Raw genomic sequence first — 13,076 nt, 5'->3', positions numbered from 1 at the left:
AGAATACGTATAATAACAATGAACACATATTATAACTTTTTTTTTAAATATATGTGTGTGTTTATACAATGGAAACATTCCTGAGATCCTTACTCCATTAGGTTCCATTATACACTGAATTGTTGGCACCTGCATTTTGCATTTTTCTCGAAATGAATAAGAACATTTCCTGCATCAATTGATGCTGAGAAAAATTCACCAGAATGCCAGAAATGGAAGTGGAATATACATCCAACTTCTGCACCGTCATTGCTCACAAGAAGCTCCAGTTTACAGGGACCGACTGTGTCGTGTGTATGAGTGTGCCTGTGTGTGTGTGTGTGTGTGTGTGTGTGTGTGTGTGTGTGTGTGTTACACATGTGCTTGGAACACGTCTGCAATAATGAGTTCTTTTCTTGGCCCTGGCAGGGTTTTGACCAAGATCTGCTCAGATTATTGTGTGTGCGTGTGTGTGTGTGTGTCCTATGTCTTGAGTGGGTGTTTGTTTCTGACAGTATGTCACCTCTGGGTGTCATTCCAGGTAATACCGCCAAGGAGAGCAGCCTTTACAGCCGTCCCGCGGAGCTACCACCTGCTATTAACTAGGACACAGAGGCACGCTGATGCAACACACACACACACCCACACACACACACACACACACACACACAACTCGGATGCACAGTAGCAATAACCTCGTACATTCCAGTGTGCTCCAGGTTATTCATCTTCATTGTCCAAGTCATAAAAACTGAAGAACGACAGTGAAACAGTCGCCCAAGGAGACACACGCACACACACACACACACACACACACACACACGCACGCACACGCCTTCACCTTTCTGAGACACGACGCGGTCTTTCATAATAAAACACTTTTTCTGAGAGGAGGAAAATGGGATTCTGTTCTTCCTCGGCTCTCCTAGATTTCTCAAAAAGAAAGAAGAAGAAAAAAAAAGTGTGCGATGAAGTGAAAAATAGAGAAAGAGAGAGAGTAGCGGCGAGCAGGCGAACGGTGACGAGCCGCCTGTCAGAAGACACGGGGATCCTTATCGTGCCGTAACGTCACCCAGCCGACCGTTCTCCTGCAGTCACACATGACTGATGAGGGAGGTAAAGAAAGTTCAACTTGTCTTTTCTCTAATCCTCACACTTTTCTTTATGGCAGGAAATTAATGGCGTAAGACACACACACACACACACACACACACACACACACACATCGCCGTGCTCATCCCGGGAGCGGGGCTTTTTATCATCCGCTGTAAGTAGTGCCGGTAAAATTGCTTAATTAAAGCATGAATGTTTAATAAACCCTCAGGCGGCGTGGGGAGGGACCTGAGACAGGCCGTGCATTGACAAGGCAGCACCGGGGGAAGGAGACGGACAACTCCTCGACTCCTTCGCACTGACTCTTAAGTCCAAGTGAGTCCTCTGACAGCGAACAGGTGGAGCCGCTAAAGGCCAGAGACTTCGTGAGTTTTCCAAATGTTCACTTCTTCTGTTCTGGAGTGGCAGCTCCTGAGCTGATGCAGTACCCTTAACCCCCCAGGCTGCTCTTTACTTTGATGTACAGACTCGGCCCACTAAATGTCTTATAGGCACGAAGGTTGGATGATATTTTTGATTTTGTTTGTTTTTTCAACCGGCCTCCGTCAGCCAAACAACCAGTGATTGCCAACAATATATTTGCACAGGTGTGTGCGTGTGCGGCGGAGCCAAATGTCAAGAAAGGAAAGCTTCTTAAACCTATTAAGAGATTTGAAGTGGTCATACGACAAGGAGAAATGATGTGCATTATTCTGCGGCGTATATTAGCGTCAACGTTCCGCTACGGAGCTGATTTACGTGCTTGTCTTATCAGCCTGAGCGTGAACAGCACTCCGTTAGCTGTTATGTTACCGTAGCTATGGTGCTTGAAACAGAGTTACAGCTGTAGCTAAATCCTCGTATTAACATAAAACATCACCAATCGCTCTCCAATACGGCACATTGCTGAATGTACAGTGAAACTCGACGTGTTCCCAAAGAAGACATGAAGGTGGCAGATCAGCTCAGGAATAAATACACAAGAGATGTGTCTTTGTAATATTAAGAATTCATGCAGTCTTATTGGTGCTTCTATCTTGATGAAAGAGAGAGAAGTTAACGTCTAACTTCCTCCGGTCTGAAGCATTTCACAAGCTGCGGATGGGCTCAGGGGTCACGACCTGGAAGCAGTTGTATGCTGGAGCCGACAACCAGCAGGAGGGGAACAGGAAAGCAGCATTTAAAGTGCCGGGTCACAAACATTTCAATGAAAGGAGGACCTCACTGTGTGGCTCCTCCTTTGTGCCATCTGAGTTGCGCCGCAGCAGCCGAAAGCGATGCAGACCTGTGTAAAGGCTCCTGGTTGCAGGTTGAAAAGAGGCGCACCTGTTTTTCTTGTTGTTGAAGACACCCATTTGTTACACTGGGCTGCGTCTTTGTCTGCCGTGTGTTTCTAGGCAACCACCGAATGACAGCTAATGTTGGTTTAACACAAACCACTTAGCGCCGTGAACCGTACGCCACCTCACCGTTAAGACATTCAACCTATGAAGGCGACGCACGCTCGCCAGTGCCTTTGCCTCCTGCCGTTTCCTGTTCAGATCGCGGCAACTACGGCCGGTAAAGTCGTGCAGCTCCGGGTATCAAGTTCCGATAATGAGAAACGCTAATGACGTTGGCCGCTTTTCTGCTCGGAGACTTTTCAACTCGAGGCGCTCCCGCAAAAAGAAAAAAAACGGCGACACACTCATCAACGCAAAAGGGGCCCCCCCGGGCTGCTAGAAAGCACTGTGTCGGATAAGGACTTACGAACCTATAGAGGCGGTGATGTCTTTGGGCCAACAGTATCTACTGCGGATGCTTGAGCCCAGATCTGTGGCTACGGCTGGATGCTGCCACCTATCCATGCTTACAACCGGCATTCTCTTTCTGTATAACAACTACAGCAGCACTATATTGTAATCAAGCATCCTCTTAAAGGTTTACCCATGGTGCAGTGCTGGGCCTTCGGGGTATCGCACATGTCAGAATCCTTCTCCCACGAGAAGGTAACACTGGACTGCTTACACTGACTTCTCTGCTAACACTGACTGCTTGGAATCGCATCCCCCGATCTCTAAAAATGATCATCAGCAGGGGTGGACATGCGGCACCACATGAAAACTTTTCAAACGGGCCTCCGGGGCTCCCCGGTGCTCTTCCTGTGCCGTCTCTCTGCGGTTCACACCTGCCCACACGGCGCCCCCTGTGGTGAGCGCCGCGCCTCACTCCCTCCACATGCTCACACACTAAATCAGCTTTATTCTCTCCCTCGGTCGGCCACCCACACTCGGTCACGAGGGACCGGCGCGTGGTTGCACCGGTGAGTGTGCGCCGTTTTCTAGTGGTAAATGTCTCTGTGTGTGTGTGTGTGTGTGTGTGTGTGCGCCGGTGCTGTGTGTATGTGTGTGGACAGGAGCTAATGCATTCGACCTGCTTTAGGATTCCTCAGCGCTCCCTTATGGAGGCGGGTTGGAAATCCCTTAGTTTAGCACCGTTGTGGTCTGGTCAGCGCTCACATTCATCTTCCTCAACCGCAGCCGGCCGCCAGCAAACTGGAGGGAAAAGTGAAAGTCAGAGGGGATCATGAGCATTTCCTGCTCCTTCTTTCTATACGCCTGTCAACTCTTGTTGGACCGTCTGGTCTTTTGTCATTTCTTCCCCCCTCCATCACTAGCTGTCAGGCAGCTCTGAGTCAGCTGTGATCTAAGTTGTGAAATCATCTCGAAGCCGTTCTGGCATTTACAGAACTGACTGGACCAGTGGAGGCAGTGCAGCTCTAAAGGAAAACATAGTTTCAAGTCCTATTTCCTTTGCTGTCAGTTTAACACACACACACACACACACACACACACTTAACAAAATGGTTGTCCAGCTGCTCTAAGGCCAGCTGGGTGTGCAGTTTTAAAAAATATGGTTCAGTGAGAAATGTGTCAGTGCTCTCTGGTGGACAATCTATGTGACGAAGAAGTTGTGTTTTCTATGCATGAAGGTAGTAATCTTATGAAGTTGGCATTAGACCATGAAGTTATCTCTAAATAAAAATGAATAAATGAAATAACTTATACACGTTAGAGGTTGATCAGTTGTGGATTTGTATTATCTATGATAGAAAAACACTTCAGTTGAGCACCCTTACACTTCTAAATCTCACCCTGAAAAAACCTTTCGTGTTCATATATATTAAACCGGAGAGGAGGATCCTAAAGTGTATTTGTGGGACAGAATGAATGTCAGATATGACATTAAAACTACTAAAAAATCAGCTACATTACACCCATATTTTAATTTCCATCTAGGGCAATTATTCTGTAGATGTAAATGGGACAACATATACAGTATATATATATATATATATACATATACACACACACACACACGCATACACACACACAGTCAGGGCTGAAAGCACAATCCAAAAACACACACACACACATACTAGTTGTTATCAGTGCTTCTCGCCTCGAACTGACACACATCTCCCCATGACAGAGACCTTTACGACACGCACACACGCAGCAACGAGTCATCGCTTGTTGACAGCTGTGTCACTGTCACGGCTACGAGTGCCACACTCAAGTCTCAGCCAGGAACCAGGATTTGAGAAAACTGGAAGCAAAAGAAAGAAAGCTCGGAGTACAAAAAAAAAGGGAAAGAATATGTTCCCCAGAGTCCAACACAATGACAACAAAAATGAATATCTATACTCTGTGGCGAGTTGGCAGTTCTTGTCAAAGTTATCGGACGAGTTCATCTTTGTGTGTTCACGCATCAGTAACAATAGCAAACGACAAACAGACAGTTCTCTCCAGCCCTCTATTTTCTATATCCACTTCTGCTGGATCCTGTCCCAGCATGCATTGGGCCAAACTGGGTCTGAAAAGTGAAGCCAATGTCAACATGCCTTGACCTTGCTTTCTCTCTACTGACCACAAGGGGGCGACTCCTCTGGTTGTATAGAAGTATATGCTTCATGTGTTAAAGCTGCATTCTCTCTACTGACCACAAGGGGGCAACTCCTCTGGTTGTATAGAAGTCTATGCTTCATGTGTTAAAGCTGCATTCTCTCTACTGACCACAGGGGGGCGACTCCTCTGGTTGTATAGAAGTCTATGCTTCATGTGTTAAAGCTGCATTCTCTCTACTGACCACCAGGGGGCGACTCCTCTGGTTGTATAGAAGTCTATGCTTCATGTGTTAAAGCTGCATTCTCTCTACTGACCACCAGGGGGCGACTCCTCTGGTTGTATAGAAGTCTATGCTTCATGTGTTAAAGCTGCATTCTCTCTACTGACCACCAGGGGGCGACTCCTCTGGTTGTATAGAAGTCTATGCTTCATGTGTTAAAAATGCATTCTCTCTACTGACCACCAGGGGGCGACTCCTATGGTTGTATAGAAGTCTATGCTTCATGTGTTAAAGCTGTATTCTCTCTACTGACCACCAGGGGGCGACTCCTCTGGTTGTATAGACGTCTATGCTTCATGTGTTAAAGATGCATTCTCTCTACTGACCACCAGGGGGTGACTCCTCTGGTTGTATAGAAGTCTATGCTTCATGTGTTAAAGATGCATTCTCTCTACTGACCACCAGGGGGCGACTCCTATGGTTGTATAGAAGTCTATGCTTCATGTGTTAAAGCTGCATTCTCTCTACTGACCACCAGGGGGCGACTCCTCTGGTTGTATAGAAGTATATGCTTCATGTGTTAAATCTGCATTCTCTCTACTGACCTCCAGGGGGCGACTCCTCTGGTTGTATAGAAGTCTATGCTTCATGTGTTAAAGCTGCATTCTCTCTACTTATGGCGCATGCCATAAATTCATGCCTCATGATCTCGGTGCTTGTAGCTGACATCAACATCCAATCATGTTCATTCAGGTGTACAGGGTCGCCTTCATAAGTACGCTTCGGACTACTTATCAATGCTGTTTGCTGCTGCACCTTGACCTGCACCTCCAGGCAGCCTCAGTGCCAAATAACAAATGGCTGCATCTATTTAACTGCCTCAACCATTATAGTGGGAATTACGGCCGATGAACCAGCGTTAAATGTATACATTTTTTATATTCATGAAAAAAAACAAAAAACATTATTATGCTGTTATTTTTGTTTATTTTAGTTCAGGCCAAAGGAAGCTGTGTTTCTTGACCCCGTTTGGAGGAGCCTTTGAAAAGAGCCGGACTGTGTTGGTGTTTCAGGGTGTCGGCATTCTGGAAATGCAAACTTCCTTGTATGAAGTATTATACATGCACTCCATACTACTAATTTAGGGTTTTCAAATGTCCCACACAAATATCTAAAGAACATGTACAGTACATTCCACACAACCCTCGTCTAGCAAAGGAATGTTTTATTTAAATTTGTTTGCGTGACACTGCTTACACCTGAGCCTTCATTCTGTGCGCAGAGTGCTTTTAGACTGTGACGCTGTGTCCTTGTGTGGTGATTTTTCGGAGCTTTATTAAATATTTCACACTTGAGAAAGACTGCAAAGCCAAAACGTGAGAGTGCATGATGTGCAACCAAGGTCACCCACCCAGGTGGTCCCACGGCTTTGTGGGTAAGTTGCATCTGTCCCCCTTCACCTTCCCTTCACTGCGGTGGTCACCTCATCTCCACTTTCTAGAAGCCATCTCAAAGGTGTCTCTTTTGTTCAGATTGAGTCATGTGCTCTCTCATCTCCCCGCATCTCTCTCATCCATCCTTTAATCGCTCACTGCCTCCCCTGCTGTCCACCGGCGGCTAACAAATGACTCCTTTCCCCGCACCGTGCCACACCACATTTCGTGACACAAATCACACCCGTCCACACACATGCACGAGCCCACATCGGAGATCCACCGAAATGTATTTCCACAGCCAATATCTGTAGACTGAAGCTACCAACAGACAACATTTTTTTTCCCCTCCCCAAAACCTTTAACTTTGACCATTTGAATGTCAGCACGTTCCAGAAATAGCCCTGAAATCACCGGTCCTCTTCAACTTAAAGGTTAAAGATTGCGTTCACACAGTGAGCCATGGACGTATACAACACGGACTGCTGCTCAACTGGAATCACCAAATAAGGGCAGACTTATTTTCTCTTTCTTTAAATGATATTTCAATGAAGCCTTTCTTTGAAATACATTTTCTTGGATATTTGCTTTTAATTTCCTCCTCGCTATTCAGGGACACTGAGACTCTTAATTGAAACTAGAGTGGTATTGATAAAAAAAACAGCAACACAACCCTTGGTGTATCCATTCATCCCTTTGGATTTGTTCAAAAGGTCACATAGAATCAGTGTAGGTTAAGCACGTCTTATTGATCATCCCATTGACACAGGGGAACAGATAATCATTACATGTCATTTAGCTGACGCTTTTATCCAAAGCGACTTACAATAAGTGCATTAAACCATGAGTGGGGGTTACATGTTTAGATTAAGTCCCTTATCACATGTAACATACTATTGTTGTTTTTGTTTGTTCAATCTCAACACTGTGGAACGCCTCATGATGATCTCACTGGAGGGACCAGAAGAAGAAGATGCAGCATGTGTAGAATCTGCTGTGAGAAGAAAGCCAGGCGGCCTCACATAAAACCCTCTGAGCAAGGCAGCAGGTCAGACCAGCAACTTCTCCAATGTCTGACAGTGACACAGATGACGATGAACTGGTGCTCTTTTACAAATAAGCCACTCATATGTATATGTACATATTTATTATTTGTCTACACTGTACATATAATTTAATATTTGTTTTCATTTTCTGAAAAATTGGTTGTAAATGGAATTTAATTAAACCATGTATTGTTGTTATAATATATAAAAAATGTATAATTATTAATAGTTGTTTAAAAATTGTTATAACAATAAATAACCACAAAGAAATAAGAATAACATTTAATATGATTGTCTCATTTCTGTGTTAAAAAAAATCTAAGAAAACACTTTGAATCTGTAGACTACTGCCTAATAGTCTTCTTATTGTCATTTGATGACAGTTGCTCATATACTGTAAGCCTAAATAAATATATTTATTATTTTGAACAAAGGTTAAATGTTATTTCACAAGTTTCAAAAAGCGCCCCCAATTTTTTAAGAAATACCCCTGGATTTTCAAATAATTTACATTTCCTACCCTGCTCTCATCATTGCATTTATCGTTCAAAAGTATTATTGTTGCTTAACAGATCATTATTAACATCCCTGCAGCAAACTATGCTTCGTTTGTATCAGGAACATTTGAAATGTTAATTTGTCAGCAACAGCATTGTGTTTTTGTTAGTCAGGTTTGAAAAATAAATAAATTCTAAATCACTTTTAACCCTGAATTGGTATTATTTAGTTCTCATCTGGGTCCTCGGTATCTCAAGTGTTAGTGTGTGTACTTGAACTGGTCAACCTTTTGTTGTCAAATGATGTGTATGGTATAGGTTAAAAGGACATTATGGTGGATGAATGAATATAATGATAATTGGAGGTCTGTGACGAGATCTGGACCATTAATACACGTCCATCTACGTCCGACTGAACACTCTCAGCGATCCATCTCGCCACATCAAGAGCACGATGCTTCTTGCAGTGCCACAGAACATTGGCACTGAATGTACATTTTTAACTCCGTCCAACACAGACTTATGACTTGGAATGCTGGGCTGAGAAATTGGCTAAAATAATGTCTGGCTGCATAAAACAAAGTGCCAATTCACTCTGATTATCGAGCTACTTCTGAGGAGCACCAGAGAAAAGCTTTTAGATTCTGCACATCGTGTTTTTTATATAAAGTTCCTATTTGAAACTTTTCTCTGCCCTCTCAGTGATAAGCTGTTTGGTCAAAGAAAATGGCTTTTTTTAAAGTTGCATTTCCATTGACTCGTTATGCTTTGGGTATACAGGACCATGAGGTTGAGCACAGGGCTAAGCTCCCACACTGCCTGTTAGGAGGTAAAGTCCACGTATAGCCCCCAACAGCTGGACACGAGCAGAGCCAGAGTCCTGACAGCGGGTCCCGGCCCTCCGTCTGCTAGTGGGAGGGACCCTCACTCCCCTCTGCAGAGAGGGAGTGTCAGATTGTAATCTATGAACTCCCCGGTCACCGAAAGGTGCTGAGACCAAACGGGTCCAGCTGCACATTTCCTGACCCAAGCAACAACTATCTGTCCTCATCAAACCCGGTCCACCCCGAGACAACTCCCCCTCTTCGCTCTCCTTTAATCTACTCCCCCACTCGGTCTCCTTCGTTTTCCCTCCACTCATCACTCATCACAGCACCCTTCTTTTCCTCTCATCATCCATTCCGACTCCCCATCCTTTTTGTAAATCTTCATCCACCAATTCAATCCACTAAGTCGCCTATCCAGCCATATTATTCACTGGCTGCCTGCCTCTTCTTTTTGAGCTCATCACAGGGTTGCTTCGCTCACTCTGAAACCAGGATTATCATCCGAGAGACGCTTCGACCGTGTGGGTTGAGGCACACAGAGGGAGAATAAAAGCTATAATATGCCCTTCTCTTTCCATCTCTACTCAAGCCAACAGTACATGGTATATTCCTTTTTTTTTCTCGCACCTTAAGGCATAAACAGCCCACACCCCGCTGTTGAGCACCGTAAGTGGGATTACATAAGCGGCGTAACTAGCAGAGCGGAGGCTGCGGTGGCGAGGGGATATTAGCCGCTCTGGAGACTGGAGGAGGATAAGGCAGGAGATACCCACCGCAACATCTCCTCTGCTTAGTTGGCTTCCCATGACTGGCTCAGTGTCAGCCCACTATCAGGGAAAGATGGGGAGGCAGCGATCGTGGCTCAGAAGAGGAGCGCTACTGAGAGAAAGAAAACCACAGGCTGATCGGGGGAAGCGACTGAGAGAGGCAGAGGAAGGAGAGATAGTTAGATGGTGGAAAGGTTAGGGGGAGGAAAATGGAGCCGAGAAATGTTCCATCCCTTTTGGCCATAGTCCTGACGAAGCCAGGATAGAGATGTCAGGCCACATCCCGTCTGCCGAGAAGAGAGGAGGGGAGCCGGGGATCAAGCAGCAGACAATTAGACCTCAAGCCACAGGCCCTACTTTCATCGCATTTCTGCCTCTTCCCGTCTCCATTCCTGTTTTGTCTCTCTTTATACCCCCCCAAACATCCCTAGAGCTATCCGATATCAGCACTCAATTCTCCTCTATTTCCACAGGCTTCCCGGAGGCGGATCGAGTGTCCCTCCCCGGACCGCAGAGGGATGGAAGACGGTGCCGACCTCGCAAGGTCACAGAGCTCGCTTCCATCAGATGAAACCCTAAACCTTCCATTTGCCTCCTCTCCCCTACATCAGCCAAATCACTTTTGAGTCATCGTCACAATCATCCTCACTTTTCAAAAATACACATTACACATTTTTATTGGCTACTAAAGATGCCATTTCTTCTATAATCTTGCTGAACGCCAAGGGTGACCTTCTAAGCGCAGACAAAACTAAACAATATTCTGTTTTTCACATATTATCATGAAAGCAAAGCTCGCCTTTCCTTATTGTTGTACAGAGAAGCAGAGGTAATTGTCAATCTCAGCACTTGAATGCTTTAGGAAGCAGTTTATGTATACAATCGCTGTAGCAAATCATAGTCAAGTCAACTTTGTTCACAGTTAAATGTTGGTAAAAGCTTTCCTACTCACCATTTATTTCGGCGTTTTTCCCACTCTCTTTCATGCCGGGTAAACAGTTTTCCAGGTAAACTCCATTGTGATAACAGCTATCTCCCTCGCTGAGCTGCGGGGGCGGCTCCCAGCACAGACATGGAGTCTGCATGATGCCACAGGGCCTGTTGGACGTGCTGGAGGCCAGACAATCCTCCAGCCACTGGCACAGCATCTGACAGGCCGCCATGCTGGGGTTGCGCTTCCCGACCACCAGGTACTCAGTTTTGAAATCCTCGTCGCCATCCGAGATAGCCTTTCCCGTCCGAGGAGGTCCCTTCCTCATTTGGAGGAACTGCTTCCCGGCCTCTAGGAAGGCCACGGGGGCAGAGGTGTCGCATAGCCTCACCACCTCATCGAAGCTCTCCATGCCCAGGTACGTGCGAGTGGTCTCCAGGAAGGACTCATACTGGAAGGTGCGGAGCTGTGATGGCACGCAGTCCTCTGTGGGTTTTGAGACCTTGATAAAGATAGTGTAGCGCCGCGGATCGGGGTTCTGCAGGGTCCAGGAGCAAGGCGTGGTGGGGAACACCGATGAGGACAGGAAGAAGCCAAAAAAGCGGCTCTGGACTAAGGTGGAGCAGGAGTCAGACTCTGGGCCCGAGGGGGCTGCATGGCCCTCCATTAGGAGCAGAAGGGCAGAATACAAGAGCAGCCACCGTGATTTGCCAGGATGCCAAGGAACAACACTTGTCATGGTGCGCAGATGAAGGGAAGGAGAAGGTATCATAGGTTGATGGCTGGTTTCCTCAACTTCCAGCAGTGTTGGGCAAAGGAAGAGGAGAGGGAGGAGTAAGGGTAAGAGGATAAGGACGTGGTGGAAGAGGAGGGGGAGGGAGGTTGCTCTCAAAGATCCAGCGATCGGCCCATGGCTGCATCAGTTGACCCCGAGATTCACGGGAAACCTGTGGAATGAAGATAAGATATGAATCAGTTCATACCATCAGACAACGGAACGGAATTAAACAGATTCTATTTATCTCTGCAATAAGAAATCAATCTGTTATAGTTTGCTTTGTAAACTGAGAGTGACTGCAGGCCATGGAGAACAACAACAAGTCCGACAGAAGCAGATGGACGGAGGGAGCCAGTGGTTCAGCTGAGTCTTCAGACTGGTCTTTTCCTGAGAGACAACAGCGTTACTCACGTCTGCTCCCATATTTCATCTGTCAGCTCATTAATTTATCCAATTATAAGACTATTAATTACAAAAGGTAACACCTGCAGCCATTCATTACTCCACTTTATCAGGGATGACACCCAGACAGCAAAGCCATGATCAATTGTCCTTTTAGTTTTGGCTTAGTGAAGTCAAAAATATTCTTGAGGAGCTCTGCTGTTTTAAGTTGTTATTATCAATGTGTCTTTGTTGGAAAGCTAAGACGTGGACAATAGTTTTAGAACGGAAAACACTACCATTCAATTACACACTTCCCGTGAAAATTGTTCTGTTTTCAGCCGAATGTGCCGATTGATTTGAAGGGAGTACTATTAGGGATGTTGTCGTGGGTTGGTGAGTTTCTTGTTTGAAAGCAAAAAAAAGGGGCTCACATCTGTCCGCAGAACGTTTAGTGCAGGTTTAGAAAGAAAAGGAACAAAATATTATGAGAAGCAGGCTTTAATGAAACCTTCACTTCACAGCTAAATTCACAGTTTAGGTTTTTGGAAAGGGATACAAATGAGTTTGATTATTAAAAGAAATACTCTGTTTGATTTTTTTAGGTCACTCAAGAGGCTGATTTCACAAGTCAAATATGAGGGCTCGTCTAGTGGCAGAGTGGGAGCCCCGTCCACCCAATACATCACACAAGGTATCCAATTATTCAGAATGCATGCAATTGTTAGTTGACCAATTAACTAAATCAAATTGTATTTCCAATAGCAGAAAAGCAACAAAATGATCATTTCTCAAATTCAAATGACAACCAGGTACATGTGGCAGAACCTTTGACAACAGACACCAGTGGATCCCTGTCTAATTCCTTGATATAGATTCCAGATGGCGTGAGCATACATGGCCGCAGTGTGCATCGTCGCACTGATCAATCCCAATGATCTGTCGGCCTGAGAGAAACACGATGTTTCTGTGGGGATCGGATGGAGTTCAAGATAATTTGTCTCTAAAGAAAGAAGGTTCCTTTCCAAACAAAGCTAATTAAGAAAACTTGAAAACTGTGCATCTGGCCTGCTCAAAAATAATTTTTTTCTTGGTTGATATTATGGTAATTCAGGATGTAAATTCAAACAGCTCAAGAACTTTTAATATCTCAAATCGGAACAGAAAAGAAAATCTTTTATTTGGGAAAATAACTAAAGCCTTTATATGCTTTGGGGTGTTTATTCTGTTATTTGCGT

The 13,076-nt window shown here is 45.2% G+C and overlaps 1 protein-coding gene across 1 annotated transcript in view; it reads right to left on the bottom strand.

Annotated features, from left to right (window-relative positions):
- The window catches only part of adgrb1a (adhesion G protein-coupled receptor B1a), a 92,752-nt gene extending 81,334 nt beyond the window's left edge, over positions 1 to 11,418 (bottom strand). The window contains exon 1 of the mRNA XM_034528919.1: positions 10,701 to 11,418. Coding sequence (XP_034384810.1) covers positions 10,701 to 11,418 — 718 coding nt within the window. The remainder of the gene's footprint in view (positions 1 to 10,700) is intronic.
- Between the last annotated feature and the right edge of the window lie 1,658 nt (positions 11,419 to 13,076).

Source organism: Cyclopterus lumpus, chromosome 25, assembly GCF_009769545.1.
Source record: "Cyclopterus lumpus isolate fCycLum1 chromosome 25, fCycLum1.pri, whole genome shotgun sequence".
NCBI classification, from domain to species: domain Eukaryota; kingdom Metazoa; phylum Chordata; class Actinopteri; order Perciformes; family Cyclopteridae; genus Cyclopterus; species Cyclopterus lumpus.
Note: the sequence above shows the minus strand (reverse complement) of the source record. Positions and strands in the feature narration are given on the sequence as shown.